Source organism: Nicotiana attenuata, unplaced genomic scaffold (assembly GCF_001879085.1).
Source record: "Nicotiana attenuata strain UT unplaced genomic scaffold, NIATTr2, whole genome shotgun sequence".
Classification (NCBI taxonomy): domain Eukaryota; kingdom Viridiplantae; phylum Streptophyta; class Magnoliopsida; order Solanales; family Solanaceae; genus Nicotiana; species Nicotiana attenuata.
Genome location: NW_017672444.1, coordinates 27,495 through 49,232, shown reverse-complemented (window position 1 = coordinate 49,232; position 21,738 = coordinate 27,495). Strand labels below are relative to the sequence as shown.

The 21,738-nt window shown below is 32.8% G+C and overlaps 1 protein-coding gene across 1 annotated transcript; it reads left to right on the top strand.

Moving 5' to 3' along the window:
- The first annotated feature begins 10,211 nt into the window (after positions 1-10,211).
- On the top strand, positions 10,212-13,243 carry LOC109213227 (transcription factor MYB44-like). Its single transcript, XM_019376996.1, has 3 exons — positions 10,212-10,871; positions 11,712-12,179; positions 12,825-13,243. Exons 1-3 carry the CDS (start codon positions 10,586-10,588, stop codon positions 13,073-13,075), a joined length of 1,005 nt encoding a protein of 334 aa, XP_019232541.1. The 5' UTR covers positions 10,212-10,585; the 3' UTR covers positions 13,076-13,243.
- Positions 13,244-21,738: the final 8,495 nt, after the last annotated feature.

The window sequence follows — 21,738 nt, the reverse complement described above, 5'->3', positions numbered from 1 at the left end:
CACATTTTGTTAAAGTGAAAGAGAAAGGAGAAGAAATGAACAGTAGAAAATGCGAAGTATTAATTACTCACCTGCAAAGTTTAAAGGAGAAACACTGATATGAGATGCATAGTACAGAAAAAATACATCACGTGCCCAATAAATCATATATGCCAATATGCAGTGAAAGAGTAAAACAGATAAAAAGTGAAAGCCAACCTGGATAACATTATTTATTGAGGATGAAGGATATCAGTGTGTGTGGAGTTTAAATACACATTGAAAGAATTTGGCCAAAATTAAGGCAGTTATTTTTAAGACATTTAAACAGTTGGAGGTTATAGAACTTCTCCGTTCTAGGTTTCCTTTTTTTTTTTAAAAAAAAACAAAAAAAACTCCCCTCCTCATTCGTGAAGTGTGGGTTATATAGATAGGTATGTGCTGATCGTGTGAGACGTGAGGGAGTTGGAGTCTTTTACGTGAGGGAGTGGGGAAGTTAAATCTCTTTTTTGCTAAAGTTTATTGCTAAACTTTTGGAAAAGTTACGTGAACTTAACTGATTTGGAAAAGTGGGTTTAAAATATGTAACTTCTTTTGTTTTAATTTACAACAATTTTCTCATTTTAAAGTGAAAGAGTACGTATATTTTAAAATTAGTTAATGTGTTATAATTAAAGAAATATGAAATTTGAAATAAATAAAACTGAAATTTTGAATTAAATAAAGCTCTTTAAAAAAAAGTTCGCTCTTCACGGTTCAAAGTTAAAGTGTAAAAGATGTATTTTTAAAATGTGCAACTTTTAATTTTTAATTTTTTAATGACAGTGTAAATCAGATTTATTTATTAAAAGCTAAATATTAAAAAATATATATTTAAAATCAGTTAATTTTTTTAAAAAAAATAAAAGAATTTTTTATTTTGTTTTACAAAAAACAAAGAAACCTGAAATATAAAAATTATTTGACTACATTCTCGCAACGAACTAATGTTTAATCAATTACTTTTTTAAAGTTAATGAAATATGAAATATGAATTAAATAAAGCACTTTTTTTTTTAAATAAAAAATTACGGTCTTCATAGTTCAAAAGTAGATGATCAAATAATTTTTTAAAATGTATATTTTAAACTTAGTTAACTTTTAAAAGAAATAAAGCTGAAATTTTGAATTAAATAAAGTTGTGTTAATTTTTTCTTTAATATGTATGTTTTAAACTTAGTTAACTTTTAAAAAAATAAAGCTGAAACTTTGAATTAAAGAAAGCTGTATTAAAAAAAAACGGCTCTTCATGGTTCAAAGTTAAAGAGTTGAAAAATATATTTTAAAATAAGTTAACTTTTTAAAAATAAAGAAATCTGAAATTGTGAACGATTTTTTTTCCAAATAATTTTATAGCTCCTATTTTTTTGGGAGATTTTCCCCTATTTCTTTGTAAATATTTCTTTATTTAAAATTATTTCTATTTTAAAATATTTTTTAACCTCCAAGTTAGTTGGAGGTTTGTCCTAAAAGTGCACACATGTTCAATTATTGTTTTGACACTTGGCATAATAATATGGATTTGCTTCTCCTATTCTATATTAATAGATAGTAATGCTAGTGTTTAAGTAAGACAATAGTTCTAATAATTTGTTTTGTCGCAAACACGCAAGTTTATTGTAAGGGATCATTTGGTTGATGGTATATGAACAATTAATCTTAGCATAAATTTACATATAAGATAATAACATTGTTGGTTAGTCACATGAGAAAAAATAATCACAACATAACTAGTGCATTATTTTGTTGACAGTAATAATATATAATAATCGTATTATATTATGCAAGAATTCATGTTTTATATGGGATAGAATATGGAATACGAATACGTATATTAATAATCTCTTCATTATTAATTACCCATGGAACTATTTTGTCAATAGTAATCATCATATAATCAATACTACATTATAATAATAGTATGATTTGTATGTGCACCAAACAACCCTAAAGGTAATAAGTTTATATTTTTCTTTGTATAATGTACTTACTTTACCAAGAAAATTATTTAACTTAACTTATCTATAACTTAAATAGAAGAAAATAATTTTGCAGATCTCTTATATTTTATGTTATACCTTTTAGGTATTGATGATAGGTTATAATTACGTATTTTAGTCGATTATTACACTCTAATTTACTGCACTTTAGTTGAGTTTGAGCTTTAATCGCTACTTCCTCCGGTCCAAAATAAGTGATTTTTTTGATTGTTTTCACACATATTAAGAAATTCACCTTTTAACATTAATTAGCAATGAAATTGACCATATTAACCTTTATTGTCTCTTCACATAAACTCTCCTAACATATACTCCAACATTAATTACTCCAAGGGTAATGTAGGAAAAAAATAATTAATTCATTCTTGAAATCTGAAAAAATCACTTATTTTGGACCACAAGAAAAAAGCCAAAAAATTACTTATTTTGGACCGGAGGGAGTAGTATTTCGCACTAACGGTGTGTTTTATGCCTTGTAGGAGTGATTCCGAGCTATGTAGATGTTATGGAATGAATTCAAGTGATTTGGAGCTTTAAAGTTTGAGTAAAAGTTCAAGGAATTAAGCCGGGATCGTGTTCGGAGGTGAACGGATGATAGTTAGAGCGAACGAAGACTCCAGTAGGCATATCGCGCACTGTCTAGTAAAATAGATATAACTTTTTGCTCAGAGCTCCATTTTGGCTCCACAATATATGATTGGAAAGTTAACTCAAAGTTCTACAACTTTCATGTTATACGTTTTTCCAAATATGAAGCGGAACAGGGTGAAATATGCGCGTCCATAGCGCGATCGCGCTCAGGTCGTGCTCGTCAGGCAGAACACTGGGTCACTAGCGCGACCACTAGCGCGATCGCGCTAGTCACCCGGAAAAGTGTCCTTTTTCACATTGGAGAAGGTATAATTGTTTGGGCCCAACCCTACTTGGTATATATACATGGAAAAACGGTATTTTGAAGGGAGGAGAACGTTTTTGAGAAGAACTTTTGACCAAGGGAGAGCACAGAGCCGCCGTGGAGGCCGGGTTTCATCTTTTCTTCCACCAAACTTAGTAATTTTTATGTTAGTTTGTATGATTTGTTGTTTGGCTACCATGTCTATGTGGAGCTAAACTTCACTTTCTAGGGTTGTGGTTCTTTCATGACTATTGTTATTCGGATATTGATTTTGATTTCTTAGTTTATCATATTGGTTCATTTATTTAATCCTGCACTTAATTATTTGATTGCTTGATCACCAATTGAATACTATTTACGAATCTAGAGTTGAACTCAAAAGTGGGAATTCTAGATTGCATATAGGATTGAGTAGAGCAAGTTCTTGAATCTGGGCAACGGGGAACAGATTCGCGGTTAGGATAGACATATACCTAATTGCCTTGCTTGGTTGATTTACAGGAATTAAATGCGTTCTTGTTGATTCTAATTCCATAGACATATAGGAGTTAGGTTAGCTTGAATAGGCGAGTAAGGACTCGACAGATTCTTATGAGCAATATTAACCCTGTTAACCAATAAACTAGATAAATTAGTTAGTCAATTCAATTGAAGAATACAATAGGAATGTTAGATTGCCCATAACCCTAGATCGTTTTCATTACATTGATATCATAAAAATCTGCTCTTTCTCTGTTTAAAGTTCATTATTTATATTGCTTAATTTAATTAGTTTAGAATCAAATATTTCTAGGTTTAATTCTTGTTTAGATAATTAAGATAGTCTAATTTAGTTAATAGTTAATCACAAGTCCTCGTGGGTTCGATATCCGACTTTTAGTCACTTTATTACTTGACGATCGCATATACTTGCGTGTGCGTTTGACCGCAACAAGATATAAACTAAAGATCTATTATGAGATCTGACATAAAACGAAAAGAAAATTTTAATGAATCGCAAAATCAATTGGCCAGAGAATCGTATATATAATATCACGAGGCAGGAGGCACTGACCTTTGGGACTTTTTTTACCTCATACATATCAACTCAGACGATCCTATTAACTAGCTCCCTATTTCAATTTAAGTGTGTTACTTTTTTTTTTTTTGAATCTGTTTGACAATGAATGTTATATCTTCTATTTAGTACATTCTTAATCCACGGTCCTTTTGTTTTTAATGACACCGCCTTATATAAATTATATGATACGTTTAAAACAATAAAATCCAAAAGGGTATTTATGATTATCCATTTTAAGTTTTTATTTAATTTTTCTGTTAAGAACCTATGTTTATGGTTTTCTTTCTCTTCCTTTCGAGCACATAGAAAGGCACGTGAGGTTGGAATACCAAACAGATCAAATTTCAAAGACTTAGTGGACCAAAGAAAATAATAGGACTTTAAATTTGGGGGTGTGCACAATTTGTGATTTTATACTCAAAGAATATAAGTATAAAATCTATAATTGTCACGACCCAATTTTACCTATAGGTTGTGATGGCGTCCAACGTTGTCGCTAGGCAAGCCAACCGTAAATTAATCGTGTGATTTCTTCTTTTAGTAGTTTGGAAATAGTTGATTTTAAATTTATTAGACAATTAAAGAACAAGGTTTCCATGAAAGTGAGTAATGGCCAATTTAAAGAAACAAGGCAAAATAATAATTTAAAATCGACGAAATATTACACTAGGTTGATTCCAAAACCTGGTGTCACAAGTGTATGAGCTACTAGAGGAATACACAAAATATACTACAATACTGTCTGAAATAAAGTAGACAAAAAATAAATAACAAAGAGAGACTCTACGTGCTGCTGAAACGGGCTCAGAAGGGCAACTCACTGCAAAGTCTCAAAGCGACAAGTGTGCCCGTCGGGGTGATAACCGGATGCTCTTGCCTCAGATCCTGCACGGGTAGTGCAGAGTGTAGTTATGAGTACAATAACAATGTGTACCCAGTAAGTATCCAGTCTAACCTCGAAAAAATAATGACGAGGGACCGACTTCGACACTTACTAAGGTCTAACAATAATATAATGAATCTTTGGATAAGCATGAAATATTTAACTGATAATAAAATCCAGCAATAAGCAAAAAATAAACAATTTCTTTCAATGATAATAAATTCCAAATTTGTTTCCATCCTTGAATCACTTACCCTTTCCCAGCCAATGCAACAACATCAATAAAATTGGAATTTCCAAATATTATTACGCACGAATTATGCTAAGGACGTTCGGCCCGATCCAAAAATACATATACATAACTGTGTGCACTGCCGAGGGTCGAACGGCACGAACCATAGATGCATCTATTAACCTGCCAAGGAGAACGACCCGCTCCCATGAGAGTAGTGGAATTTGTACCTCGCCCGCGGAAATATTTGCGGCGCGAATAAATATAAATTTTCAAGTCATTAATAATTCCTCGGTTCTTTCCATAACATAAAGAGGCTAATTAAAAGCTTAAATCTTAAAATCCTCAACCTCTAACATTTTCTAGACAATTAATTAACATAATAAAGCAACGATAGCAACAAAGCATGATGTGAATCCTAAGACTATCCGGACTTCATATGAAATATAGCTACGCACGAACTCTCGTCACCTAGTACGTACGTAGCTCCCTACATATAATAATTCTTATAGTAAAATACACCTAGGGGGATGAGTTCCCTCTTACAAGGTTAGAAAAGAGACTTACCTTGTCTCAAAGCTCACTTTCCGGCTAAGGTTCCACTCTAAAGCCTCAATTTGGTGTGAAAAATTCCGAAACTAGTCAATTGTGATACAAATAAATCAATACATGCTCGAAAGTTCATAATTTATCCATTTAAACAATTACTCTACCCAAATTACAAGATTCTTAAAACCAGCCACCGGGCCCACGTGCTCGGATTCCGAAAATTTTCGAGGAAAATCGTTACCCATAGCTCCACGAACTCAAATATGTAATTTCTACCAAATTTCATAACAAATTTCGTGGTTAAATTCCTTTTTTTCAAAACCTAGGTATTTTCATCAAAACCCACAATTTCTACCAATTTTCATGTTATAATCTTCCCTTAAACTATGTATTTAACTTACAATAGGTAGAATTAACTTACCTCCAAGTTGCTAGGTAAATTTTCCTCTCAAGAAGCTCCAAAAATCATCCAAGAAAGAAGAAATGAGCAAAATGCTCAAACCCCTGACTTAAACACTCACTACCCAGCGTTTCCCGCTCCCACGAAGCCTTTCCCGCACCGGCGGTTCCGCACCTACGGAAAAATCCTCACAGGTGCGCATTTTCCTTAACTGTGCAAGCTTTGCACATATGGACAAAAGGCCCGCTTCTGCGCGTCCGTGGTTGCAACAAATCCTTCGCGCCTGCGTGACCTCTGTCGCTGCGGTTACTGTTTTCGCGCAGCGCCAAAACTTCTGCACTTGCGGATGCTGGGCTGCCCTCACTGGTTCGCTTCTGCGGCTCTTGGATCGCACCTGCGATTGTCCAAGCGCAGGTGCGATTGCACCAGAAGCTGAAAGCTTCAACTGTTCTCCAAAGTCCGAACTTGGTCCGAGCCTCGTTCGTTTAACACTCGGGACCCCCGGAGACCCCGAATGCACCAACAAGTTTGAAATAGTAAAACGAACTCGATCGAACTCTCGGAATGCCCGAAACAACATCAAAACTAAGAATCACACCCCAAAACTAATTGAATCAAACTTTTAATTTCAAGTTTCTTTAACTTACTCCGAATGCGCTGAAATATATTTAAACTACTCAGAATGATGCCAAATATTGCGTGCAAATGTCATTGCGGACCTACTCCAACTTTCGGAATCAGAATCCGAGCCTGATATCAAAAAGTTCACTCCCGGTCAAACTTCTCAAAACTTCCAAATTTCTAGTTTTCGCCAAATGACCCCGAAATGTCCTACGGACCTCCAAATTCATATCCGGAAGCGCTCCTAAGACCAGAATCATCATAGGAAGCTATTCCCAGGCTCGGAATCCCAAACAGACGTCAACAATGCAAAAATCCACTTTGGCTCAAACTTAAGGAATTTACCCAAAAATGCCAACTTTCAATATTAGGCGCCGAAACGTTCCCCGGTCATCCTAAATCCGATCCGAGCATACACTCAAGTTCGAAATCATCATACGAACGTATTGGAACCGTCAAATACCGATTCTGATGTCGTTTACTCAAAACGTTGACCAAAGTCAAACTTAGCCCTTTTTACCAAACTTAAGGAACTAAATGTCCCGATTTCAATCCGAACCCTTTCAAGTCCCGAACTAACCATCCCCGCAAGTCATAAAATAGTAAAAGAATGTATGGGGAGTCTTATTTAGGGTAACGAGATCCTAGAAAGTAAAATGGCCGGTTGGGTCGTTATAATAATCACTCTTAAAGGCAAGTTTTACAAAGTGGTTGTTAGACTACTATGCTATATGGGGTTAAGTGTTGGCCAATCAAAAACTCTTACATCCATAAATGAGAGTAGCAGAAATAAGGATGCTAAGATGGATGAATGTGCATACTAGGAGAGATATACATGGCTAGGAATAAAGATATTGAGAGCATGGTCGGAGTGGCCTCCGTAGTGGCTAAGACGTGCAAAGTGAGGCTCGGATGGTTCAAACATGTGAAAAGGAGATGCATAGATGCCCCTGTGAGGAGGATGTGAGAGATTGACTATGGTGGGTCTATAGAGAAGTAGAAGTAGGCCGAATAATTATTGGAGAGAAGTGATTAGGCAAGACATGACTCATCTTCAACTTAAAGAGGACATCATGACCCTTGATAGGAGGGTGTGGATGACGAGTATTAAGATAGAATGTTAGTTGATAGTCAAGCGTATGTTTCTTCCATACTAGTAATATTACAGTCAAACCACTCTATAAAAACATCGTTTGTTTCGATATTTTTTGGTTTTTATAGTGAATGGATGTTATACACCTATAATAACATTTGGCGTTTAAATATACGTTGGCTGTTATAAACAAAATTATCCAAAAATTATTTTTTTTAAATATTACATATACAAGATAAGAAAATTATTTATATACTCAAAATATATGTAAATTTTACAAATTAAATATTAAAAAAAACTAATACATTATGAATAAAAATACAAATAACTATTGAATGAGAATAAACTTTGCCTCTGCGCACAACTAGAAGAGGGAAGAGAGTAGAGAAAGAGACAAGGAGATTCTGTTTTTATGAAAATTCGAGAGGGGAAAAAGAGAGAGAGAGAGAGCAGTTACAGAAAAAGGCACAAAACCCAAGTACAACAGTGTGTTAATGGAACTCTCGCCAACCCACACGAGCGGTTCTTGATTTCCACGTACACACGACCACACTACACTTATTTCTAGACTTGTTAATCATCTTACTTATTTTATTCCCTACTTTACTTTGAGGAATAATTATTGTTACAACCGAAAGTAATAAACTAACATAATTTAAACAAAAGTTACCTTCATGTAAATTTTCTATTACTGTTGTATTAACTCTTCGATGAACATTTGGTTAGAGATACGGTCCAACCATAGGTTTTTTCATTTAAATAGCGCGTGTCACGATTTTTTTTGTTTAACCATTTGACTGACATCAGTTAGTCTGAATTAATCGGGACCTATTTCGTGTGAGGACTAATTAAATAGTCAAGTGTTCTATACTAATTTTTTATTTACAAGCGCTCGAACTCGAATCTTTTGATTTCAAATAAAATTATTCATTCATTTCACTATATTTCTTGACGGCGTGCCTAAATTTATTTTAAAAGAACTTATTTTTCAATGAGCTGAGTTTTTTTTATTAAAGACAACTTTTGAAAGTATCTTATTTTCTTACAAAGTGAAATAACTAATTTGAAAAAACAAAAATATTGGATATTTAAAACTGTAAAACAGCTATGTATTGTTTTATATTAAAACAACCTTTGGATCTCTGTTTTAAAAGGTAGAATTGGGACTCGCCCGAGGCTCGCCCCGGAGCGGAGCACTCTTAAAACGCCCATGGGCTTATGTGTGGGGCTTAGTTCCGTGAGACTTACGTCTCAGCCATCGGGGCTTACGCCCTGGACACGCCCGACGCCCAGCGTACTGGGCTCGCCTAATAGAACTTTATGCAATTGTATGTAACTAACCTTGTAATCCTCAAATTTTCTTAATAAATCGTTGACTATTCAAACTTACTTTTTTTCTTAATCATAAATCATTAAGTTGAGTGTATTTTATGTCATAATTAAAATAAAAAATTATTACACATTATCCACTATGACGGCTATGATAGTTAATTTTAAATAAATCTTTCATTTAAAAAGTATTTATTTATTAACTTTTGTTATGTCTTTACTATATAATAGTCCATAATTTATTTATAATTAGTTTTCTAAATATTTTTTTTCATGTTTATGAGATACAATACTTATTAATTTAATAGCTCAGTATTAGCTAGTAACTATTTACAAATAATTAGTTATCATGGTATTGTATGGTGAATTATGTGTCACTTTATTAACTTGTTGAAACATAAAAATAAATGATGCTAGAGAATCATATTGAAAATGTGAATTATGTTTTTATATTAATTCTCTTTCAAATAGAAAGCATATTAAATAAAAGGAGTATTTAAGAAAAGTATCAAATTATAATATCGAAATTCTTTCAAGATTCATTACTCCTTAAGAGATACATATAAGATTTCGTATCGAATACATAACTTTTGATGTTTGAGTTGTAATGATGTTACAATTAATTTGCATATTATGATATATGTTATACTTTTTATATTATTCATAGTTGAATTATACTTTATAAATATTTTAAATATATTATTTGTTATTTTAATATAATTTTTATAATTATTTTTTATTTTATACTATTTTTAAATTCTTGAAATTAGTAAAATTTAAAGATCCGTGGGACTTACGCTCCATGTCTCAGGGCTTACGCCTCGCCTCGTCAGAGGTAAAATGCCTCGCCTCACGCCCCGCCTTTTAAAACATTGCTTTGGATTACAGATTACATAATCTAATTTGACTAGTGCAAATTTAATTTTTTTCTAAAAAAGCCATTCAAAGAAATTATGATACAAAATGGTACAGTCTTTGATTCATATATAGAGTTAACGAGTATAGGGTAGGTTAAAGCAAAAAGTGAGGGGGAAAAAAAGAAAATTTTGTTTCCTAGAAAAATGAGAGAATCGTGTAAGTTCCCATCATCTTTTTATATATATTTCTTGTTTAGTTTTGTTCTTTGTGCTATATACTCAGTTGTGCAAAGAGTGAAAAGACGATTCTGTTTCATGCTCCTCTCGTCACTTCCCCTTTTAAACGTTACGCTTCTTTCTTTTTGTTCCCTTATATGACTATCATCTCACATTTAAACCTCTCTCTTTTCTCTTTTTTCCTTCTCTATTAATGAAACAATGAGATTACTCATTTTTGTGCTCTGATTTTCTAATAAAAACTTGATCTTTTCTTGGTTTCTACCATTTTCACTCTCTGAAGTTATAGGAGGAAAACCCAAAAAAAAAAAAAAAGAAATTCTTTTTCTTAAGTAGAAAAAACCCCATCTTGAATCTTTGGTTACCCCATCTTTTCTGCTTAATTTGAAAAAAAGAGAGAGTGTTTAACACATGAATAGTACTGCTGTTTCTTGTGCAGTTGAAGAAATGAACCTTTTACTCCCTTGTGTTAAAGAAAGTCCTTGGCTTTTTAACCAAATGGAAGAAGAGAGAGGAACAAATAAGTTGAAGGATGAAAAAGAGGAAGTAGATTTAGTGGGGATGAAGAAGATTAATACAAAGCTATGTGCAAGAGGACATTGGAGACCACATGAAGATGCAAAACTTAGAGAACTTGTTGCCCAATTTGGTCCTCAGAACTGGAATCTCATTGCTGAAAAGCTTCAAGGAAGATCAGGTAATTTCTTTTTTTTTTTTTTCTTATAATAATTTTTGTATCTTTAGTTTTTTAGGGGAGCCTTGGCGTAACTGGTAAAGTTAGTTACCGACCAGAAGGTCACAGGTTCGAGCAATAAAAATAGTCTCTTGCAAAAATAAAGCCTCAATAGTCTGTTGTGATCTGACCCTTTTCCACACCTCACGCATAGCGGAAGCTTAGTGCATCCCTTTTATATCTTTAGTTTTAGTTTTTGATGAGTTAGGTATTTTTGAGGATAGATTAAGTGAAGTGTCCATGTGGTATGAATAGAAATCAACAAAATAAAAGGTATTTTATTGCGAAAAAACAGTTTTAACATTCAAAAACTAAATATTTGGCAGTGGAGGATCCAACCTTGAGTTTGTCGGTTCAAAAGAACTCACTTTTTTAGAATCAAACTATATATATACATGTATACCAAAAAAAAAAAAAAAACATAAAGTTATCAACCGATTCAGAATTTTACTTTGATGGGTTCGGTTCTTGTCAATCAACCTGTTATGCTTTTAAAAATATGAATGTAAAATTTAATATTTGATATATATATATAGATAAAATTTGATCTACCTGAAACAATCTCTCTATTATATTTGATCTTACATGAAACAATCTCTCTCCCTAGGGGGTAAGGTTCGCGTACACACTATACTCCCCGGATTCCACTTGTGAGATTCTTGTTGTTGTATCTATATGGAAACACTAGATTCAGTTGAACACGTTGATTATATGCTACATATGGCTAATTATGAACATGTCTCTGAATCTCACCTTCTCAACTCAGAGTTGAACTCACAATGTCTATATTCTGTTTCGTTGTAGGAAAAAGCTGCAGATTGAGATGGTTTAATCAACTAGATCCAAGGATAAACAGGAGGGCATTCTCAGAAGAAGAAGAGGAAAGACTGTTAATAGCACACAAAATGTATGGAAACAAATGGTCAATGATTGCAAGGCTATTCCCTGGCAGGACAGACAATGCAGTTAAGAACCATTGGCATGTCATAATGGCTAGAAAACACAGAGAACAAAACAGTGTCTATAGAAGAAGAAAGCCTTCAAATTTGCAACAAATTAATTTCCCTCATATTGTCTCTGCTTCTAATTTGAATAGTGATTCAACCATTTCTAGCAACAACAACAACATTGATGATCATCAATCAGCTTCAACTTGCACTCATCTTTCACTCACTCCATCTTCTTCTAAAGTCATTATTCCTCCTTTTCTCATGTCAACATTTACTCCTATGCAGCAGCGTCACCACCAAGAAATTCTTGAATCAAACAAAGGTATACTCATTCCTCCCTTCTGTTTATATTGTAATCTTGACTTGCATTTAAATATCAATAGATAACCACTTTCTAGTATCCTAGAAAATAAGTAGTAATTAACTTGCTACGATTAGTTAAAATATACAAATGATGTAAAATTCTTTACAAGTTATAGTATAAAAAATTTTATACTATCAATATAGTTTAATCCGTAATAACATGCTATCATTTTTATCATGACAATTTACATGTAACTACTTTGTCAGTAACATGATAACATAAATATTTATTAAAAATACGAGCAATGCTGCAACAACAACAATAATAAGGCCAGTGAATTCCCACAAGTTGGGTCCAGAGAGGGTAAGATGTATATTCAACCTTACCCCTACCCTGGAAGAGGTAGATGATATTTCTGATAGACCTTCGGCTAAAGAAATGATGAAAAGAAATAATGACAACAAATAGTAACAACAACAAGATATAACCCTCGGCTAAAGAAATGTTTTAAAGAAGTAATGGCAATAGATAATAACAAAGTAAAATGAAAAGAAGACCGAAGCCAAGATAGCAATTAATACTAGATAGTAATATATAGCAATGTAAGAAGTTAAACTCAACTGATAAGTTCATTCGTTGTATTTGTGGTGGTGTAATTTGTAGGTATGTCAAGACATGAAGAGGTGAAAATGGAAAGTGCAAAATTGTTGTATGGAAAGGAGGAGCCAATTGCAAAGAGTGTAGAGGAAGGTAATGAATGTGGATGTGGTAATCAGTCAGATACAAACTCAGAAATTTCTGCATCTGAGTCAGTAGCCAACAACATGACTAATGTTAACATTTATGATAATGGAAAACAAATGAAGAGCAAAACTATGCACTTCATTGATTTTCTTGGAGTTGGAGCCACTTGAAAAAACAGTGGAATTTTGGGGGAATTTTTAGTTTATTAGTACATGGAAAGTAACATAAGGAGCTAAAGAGTTTAGTTTTGTTTTTGCCAACGGGATAAAAACTCATAGTTTTGTAACATTACTAAAAAAACTTGGTCACTGCTTAATGCATCCTTTCTGTTAAGAGTACTGTGAAATACTGCAAAAAGAAAAACAGCAATTTTAGTTCTTGGTGCTCTGTACAGTCCTTACTATGAAAGGAAAAAAAAAAAAAAAGAAGAATGCAGTGAACTCGCTTGCAATTCTTTAATTAGGCGCTTGGTTATACGTTTTGGATGTTTTTTTTCAAAAGAAAATTTCAAATATATTTGTTTATGAAATTAATCTAGTTTTTGGGAGATTTTGAAACCAAAACTTCAAATCCCAAATATAGTTTAAGACTTCTTTTTTTTTTTGGACCAGATTATGATTTAGCTGAAAAAAGGGATTTTTTTTTAGTCATAACTACCCCCAAAATTTAAGTCTAAACACATTTTTAGTTTCACATTAAACTTTACCCAAATCAGGTTTTTCAAAAAATATTTGGTAATTTATGTCCAAATGGGTCCTACGTTTTGATAGACGAAGTTATTTATTTATGTAATTCTTAAGTTTTGGTAAGTGGAATTATTTATTTATTTGTACTATTAAAAAATAATGAATATATATAAAACAATATAATTGAGGTGTACGCAAGCAAATGTAGACACACTCTTATAAAAGAAAAAATTTAAAGTAGTGAAGGAAGTAGGTTAAGAGGCCTAGTTGTCTTAGTTATAATAGAAGTGTATATAGATGGGTTCCAAAATAACTCAAAGGAGGTCTTTTTCTTAGTTACTACTACTTGATTACTAGTGCGAGACAACATATATTGCTTGATAAAATAGTTGAAATATGCACAAGCTATATACTTATAATTAATACTAGATGAGGAAAGGCCGTATACGGGCCCAACATTGCAATTTTATTAAAATTATTATTTGTTGGTGTTTAGTTAATTAATTTTTGAGGTTTAACAAGCTATATTTTATAAAATTACTTTTGAATATAAAAATATTTAATTTGAAATCGTCTTCCAATAGTATGAATAGATGAAAATCATTTACTTTTTATTTTCTAATTGCTTCAAGATAGTATGGGTAAATATGAAAATCTTGTAAATATCGATACTTCTTTTGGTTGTTGTATTATTTAAAAATTAATTTTATTTTCTCTATGAAAACTTCTATTTGAATAAAATAAAATTAATAATTTTCCAAAATGAGAAAAAGATTGGAAATGAGCATGCATTGCACAAACAGTTTAATACCACATGCATAGTGCATTTAAAGGAGAGTTGTGGCTAGAGGAACGTGGGGTCCACGTGTATTTTGTATTTAAGAAATACAAACATGAAATTTTTATGAAATGACATATATACCCTTGATCAACCATCTTTCCTTTTCTATATAATAAAAATAGAAAAATTAGAAATTATGAGATTTTATTATGAATTAATAAATTTTATGCAGATTGTCAGCCTATCGTAACATTCCTATTTTATTCGAGCAGGGAACCGATAATATGAGCAAGAAATATGATAAAAGGAACTATATATGGGTATCAAAATAATCAAAAGGATGTCTATTTTGTTTGAATGATGTTTACTAGATGAAGTACTACTAATGTAGTTTTTGCCTAACAGACAAAACAAAGAAAAGGTTTTTAACTGATCTAATCAATGAGTCTGCCTATCTTTTATGACTTTTTTATTGGGTTTTGGTATACTTTTGTTGACTGCACTGATGTGATTTTAGGAGGACAATTTTTTGCATGTTTTCCTTACTTTTAACACGTGTGCTTGATGATGGCATATCTGACACTTTCAGGCTTGTTTTAATTTTGCATGAAATAATTACTCCTTTACCTATTCTGATTGGATTAAGTGAACCTAATCACTTGCAGGAAAAGCAAAAAAACACGTAACCCATAGGGAAATACTTCCTCCGTTAATTGGAGGTGTTCATAAAAACCCGAAAAATCGAACCAAACCGAAAATCAAACCAGACCGACCAAAAAAATTGATACCTTTTGGTTTGGTTTGGTTTTGGTTTTGATTTTTAAAAAACGATCAAATTTGGTTTGGTTTTGGTTTTAATAAAAAAAATCGGAAAAAAAAACGAACCAAACCGACTATACGAGTAGCTATTTCAAATTTATTATTACACCTATATATATGTATATTTTAATACAAAGTTTCAAAAATTTAATGGTAAATGTTAATAGTTTGCACTTTTAGTATAGTTCTTTACCTTTACATTCTAGTTTGATTGGTAGTTTTCTTTTGTTAAGTGTAAGATCCATTTCGTGTTAAAAATAATATATTTTTAATTGAGTCCTTAAATATTCATTACTATTCGATTCAATTATCATCAATATATCTTGGTAAATAATAGATTTCTCAAAAGGCAATTGATTTGATAGTGTTACGCTGAAAATGTGATCGCTGGAATATGTGTTTGATAGTGTATGTCTTATATTTAAGAAAAAACCGACAAATAACCGAAAACCCGAAAAATCGACATAAACCGAATCAAGATAAAACTGACTTAATTGGTTTGGTTTGGTTCTAATATTTGAAAAACCGACTTACTTGGTTTGCTTTTAAGGGAAAAACCGATCCACACCGAATCATGAACACCCCTACCGTTAACTTTCACTTGTCCACTATTGACTTTGCACGCCTCTTAAAAAATAATATATAAAGTGTACTCCCTCCGGTCCACAATAAATGACTAATTTGCTTTTGGCACGCCCATTAAAAAAATACTAAATTCTATACAAAAATACCTAATAAACTTGTCACGGCCCAAAATCCACTATGGGTCGTGATGGCGCCAGACACCGGTGTCGGGCAAGCCAACCATAAATACTTAATTAAATGCTTAGTTAACTAATTGTGAAAACTCTGATTTTCCTTCAATTTTACTAGTAAAAGATACTCATTTCAAATTAAATATGAAAGTCAACATATCAATACAAAATACCCCATAATCATCCCAGAACTCGGTGTCACAAGTGCATGATCAGTTACTAGGGAGTAAAATAAAATACAGTAACTGTCCGGAATACAAGGTGGATAGAAATGAAAATACAGCACAATACTCTGAAGGAGACTCTGCGGGCTGCGGGCCGTCTCGATAAATGCAGCTCACCTAAGTCTCCGTACCAACCATGCCGCTATGCCACTAAGCCGCTAGCCACACCTGAACCTGTGCAACAAAATGCACAGCAAGTGTAGTAAGAGTACGAAAACAACGTGTACTCGGTAAGTATCCCGCCTAATCTCGAAGAAGTTGAGACGAGAGGTCGACTTCGACACTTACTAATGGTCCAATGATGATACATTAGTAATATAACAAGTCGAGGGTTTACATGAACATGAATGTAATTCAATAGAGTGAAGCAAGTAAACAATTCCTTCTTTATTATGAAAATTTCTAATTTCCTTTTTTATCAATTATACATATATTCTCAAGTCGGGAAGAAGCAATATCAACTTCAATAAAGTTCAAGGCAAGCAATACAAGCATGCGCAATTCATGCCGAGGACGTACGGCCCGATCCAACAATATTTAAACTGCGCAATGCCAGAGGGTCGAATGGCGCGAACCATAGATGCATCTATTACCCTGCTCGCGAATCATACGTGCGATACGGTCAAATAATAATAAACAATCACCCTGCTCGCGAATCATACATGCGACGCAGGTACACACAGAAACACATATTTTTAACAGTCAATCAAGACTATTATTCAAGGAGGTGTAAATTTCTCTTTTACAAGTCAAGAAAATGAAGTTTAACTCTTTTAGAAAGTCATTTGCCACTTCGATATGATTTAAGCAATTTAAACTAACAATAAGGTTACAAGTATTACAAGTAAAGCATGCTTTTGGGTCCTAGACTACCCAGACATAAACATAATAGTAGTTATACACGGACTCTCGTCACCTCGTGCATACGTAGCCCCCGCAAATAGCAGCACATATCCAATTAACTCACCTATGGGGACAATTCCCTCTTACAAGGTTAGAAAGGAGACTCACCTCGCTCTGAAATTTCCATAACCGGCTTCCAAGCCTTTCCAACGACTCCAATTGATGCACAACGCCCCAAAACTATTCAAACAACAGGCAAACCAATAAAAATTCACTCTAATACTTGTAATAATTCAAATTATATAAGTTCCCAACTCCGCTCGAAAAGTTGACCAAAATGCCCTCGGGCCCACATGCCCGGTTCCGAAATTTCTCGAAGATAAATTCTACCCATAGCTTTATTAACTCAAATATACAATTTGCTCTAATTTTCATGCTCAAATTCAAGGTAAAAGTCCGAAATTCCAAATTCTAGGTCTTCCCCAAAAATCCCAAATTTATACTAATTTTCCATGTCTAAATCTATGTAAGATCACATATTTAACTCAAAAAAATAGGAAGAAATCACTTACCTAATGTTGCTTGGTGAAAATCCCTCCTTGAGCTCTCCAAAATCGTCCAAGCCAAATGAAAGAAATGGGCCAAAACTCGTGTTTAAAACAATCTGCCCAGGCTTCATCGAGTTGTACCTTGCGCTGTGCAGGTTGTACATCCTATTACATTTTTTCCCTGCTGTACACCTTCTGTTAAAACGCCAATAACTCCTTGTGAAAATATCCAAATGACAAACGGTTTGAAGATTTAGAAACTAGACCCGAATATCTTCATTTGATAGGTTGCACACCATATAAATCTTTATATATTCCGAGATATGAGCTTCTAAAGTCGGCTCCATGCATCAGAAATTTCTGTCGAAACTGCTCCACCAGCCATCTTCAATCGATTATAACTTTCTGATAAAATGTCCAAATCATGAATGATTTAACTTTCTGAAAACTAGAATGCAAGGGCAACAACTTTATGTTTTGCAAATTTTCAGATTCCTTATAGATTTCGAGATATAAGCTTCCAAATTCAGCTCCGCGATTGCACTAGTTGTTGTCAAAACAGCATTCTGCAGAAAATTTCAGCAACTCTTTGGTCCGAAATTCATTCTGTTAACCTTTCGAAATCCACCCGAGGCCCTCGGGACCTTAACCAATTATACCAACATGTCCCAAAACATGATACGAACTCGCTCGAGGCCTCAAATCACATTAAACAACGTCGAAATCATGAATCGTACTCCAATCCAAACTTTATGAACTTTGAAATTTCAAACTTCTACATTCGACGAAACCCGTCAAATCACGTCCGATTGACCTTAAATTTTGCTCACAAGTCATATTCGACATTACGGACCTGCTCTAACTTTCGTAATTGGAATCCGACCCCGATATCAAAAAGTCAAACTCTCGGTCAAACTTCTCAAAAACCTTCAAATTTCTATCTTTAGCCAAATGACTTCAAAATGACCTACGGACCTCCCAATTCACTTCCGATCGTGCTCCCAACTCTAGAATCACCATACGAAGCTACTCCTAGACTCGAAATCCCAAACGGACATCGATAACACTGAAATGCACTTCAACCCTAACTTATGAAATTTCTTCCAAAATGCTAACTTCCACAATAGGCGCCAAAATGCTCCCGGGTCATCCAAAATCCGATCCGGTCATACGCCAAGTTCGAAATCATCATACGAACCTACTGGAACCTTCAGATCCCGATTCCGAGGTCGTTTAATCTGAAATCCAATCTTAGTCAATTCTTTCAACTTAAAGCTTCCGAAATGAGAATTCCCTTTCCAAATCAACTCTGAATTCCCCGGAATTCAATTCCGACCATACATACAAGTCATAATACCTGAAGTGAAGCTGCTCATGGCCCCAAACTGCTGAGCGACGCACTAGAGCTCAAAACGACCGGTCGGGTCGTTACAAAACTACCCTTAATTAAATATTTAATGTGAGGAGTAAGAAATTTTTTTAAGGATATGTACATAAAGGTAATTTTGTAAAAATAAATTGAATTCTTTCTTGATTATATAAATGGACACTTATTTTGGACCAAAATAAAAAAGCAAATTGGTCAATTATTGTGTACCTGAGGGAGTATAATTTAGGAAATCTTACAGAAATGTCCCAAAAAAGTTTTAATTTATTAACCTCTAGCCATTAATCATAGACTTAGCAAAACTAGCCAAACACATGTAAAAATTGAAATCCCAAATAAATAAGGTTCTCTCTCTCCATTAATTACACACAAAAATCTCCGTCCATTTTTTAAGCGTGATTAACAACATTAGATGTAAGACGGTAAGAAAATTTCATGGATGAGGTAGCAAATAAAATGATGAAATATATATATATATATATATATATATATATATATATATATATATATATATATATATATATATATATATATATATATATATATAACCAAAAAGGTACTTTTTCAACGGGTATGGTTGAGATTCATTGAAAACATATAGATGAGTCAATATACAAAATTTGAGAAAGATTGGAGGTGACTGGGAATGATTTGGTATGAAAATTCATAGTTAAGATCGAGTTCAAAAAATACTTTTGCGACACATGTATCACGCATGTATACATGGATATACATCTGATACACATTTGATACAAATATGATACATATGTGATACACAAGTGATACACAATGTGACACATATCCTTTTTTTCATGTTCATCTTCAACTTCGAATTTTCAATTTAAACAACCTCAAAACTCCACCAAATCATCCCAAAACTGCGATTTAGATCCTTAAGATGTACGCAATCTATTCTAATAACACTTACTCAAAAAAAAAGCAAAAATGTGACCTTTTTTTTGGAATAGACTAATATTGGTAATATTTGGCTAATATTAATAATATTTTATGAATTAGCCTTTTTTTTAATAAGCTACTTATAAATGGACATAAATGGTATTTTTATTATAATTACCATGATATTCACATATTAATTGGTGTATAGCCTTAATGTATTTAAAATATGATTTAGAATGAGTAATTAATGCTAGGTACAAAACAGAAAAAATAAATTATTTTTTTCTTAATATGTGAAACTGGACAAGTAAAAGTGATAATCTATTTTTAGAATAGTGGACAGGTAAAAGTGAACGGAGGGAATACATGTTTTTTACCGTTGTACTTTTATACTCAAAAATTTCTCTTTCTATGTATTATTTATCATTGAAATGTAGTTAATTAAAACTAATCGACAAGAAAATCTAAAGGAAAAATCTAAGAGAATGTGAGCTGATAAGTCTTGGAAGCAAGCAAATACTTAGAGCAGATCACTTGCCTCTTGATTTTCTCAACAGAGGGAAGAAGTTTTATTTTCACTTTCCCTCGTATTATTTTAACTTGTTCTTATTATCATCCTTGCTCTAATTTCTGGAGAAATGTTAATATTCTCTACATATTGATGAACATTAAACAATCATTACTTTTTGGTACAATAATAATTACGTTTCAGTCTCAAAGCAATTAAAACCAATTATACGAATACTCAATATGATCTTGTCTTTCGGGTCCATATAGTATCATTATGTATTTGTTAAGGAATGATAAGTAATCATTCATTTTTAATTAGAGGTACGTTTCGAGCTCAAGGTATGAATTGCCGACTTTGTTAAGGAATGCTTTACTCCCAATAAAACTTTCAGGTTCAAACCCGAAGTTAATCGGGTCCCAATACAGATACCAAACATAAGTGTAAAACAAACAAAAAAAACAGTATACTCCCTCCGGTCCATAATAAGTGTCTCTTTTACTTTTAGCACGCCCATTAAGAAAATACTAAATCATATACAAAATTACCTAGTATGATTAAACTACCCTTATTAAATATTGGGCACATGATTATAGTGGCATTTATTGCTCTTCTGCACATAAGGGTAAAAGAGTAAAAACAAATTGAATTTTTTCTTGATTACCTAACTAGACACTTATTTTGGACCAAAATCAAAAAGTAAAAGAGACACTTATTATGGACCGGAGGGAGTAATTACGTATTTTAATCTAAAACGAGCAGACATGCTCATTGAATAAATACAGAAATTTATAGCTGACTTATCAACAAAGTTAATTAGAGTCATGTTTATTCCCAAACTTCAAATCCTTTTAATTAATTGATTCAGTCCCAAAGTATGAGTTTCATTTCAACAGGCAGTCTCCAAATCAATGGCATAATTAAGAGTGATGTTCCAGTCTCACATGAGAATTGAAGAGATATCTGTAGCTCATTAGTAAGATAAACGTGCTTCTTATGAAAATCATTTAATACGAATTAATTTTTCAAGTTAGTAAATTGATTGTTTTACTTTAACAATGATGGAGCATTCGTAAATATAAAGTTATTGATTTGTATTATTTTACTGATAATGGACATAATGTGACTTAAATTTGTCTAACATGAAAACAACTAAGTGAAACCAAAAAAGAGAGCAAAATACAAAATTGGCAAGTCGGTCAAAACTAATTGGATTCGCAAGCCAAAAACTGTATAAAATATGTATATTTTTGTATACAAGACATATATACACAAAAAATATAGATTTTATCGACTATTATTTTTTAGAGCAGCTAAACATATACATTTCTCAACAAGAATTTGTACGTTCACTCTTGTGCCTAAAAAGCCATACTATACCTCAA

Excerpts from the sequence above, each read along its gene's own strand:
- LOC109213227 (XM_019376996.1), top strand. The coding sequence starts at position 10,586 with ATGAATAGTACTGCTGTTTCTTGTGCAGTTGAAGAAATGAACCTTTTA. Across the intron at positions 10,872-11,711 it reads AAAGCTTCAAGGAAGATCAG|GAAAAAGCTGCAGATTGAGA; the intron begins GTAATTTCTTTT and ends GTTTCGTTGTAG. Across the intron at positions 12,180-12,824 it reads AATTCTTGAATCAAACAAAG|GTATGTCAAGACATGAAGAG; the intron begins GTATACTCATTC and ends TGTAATTTGTAG.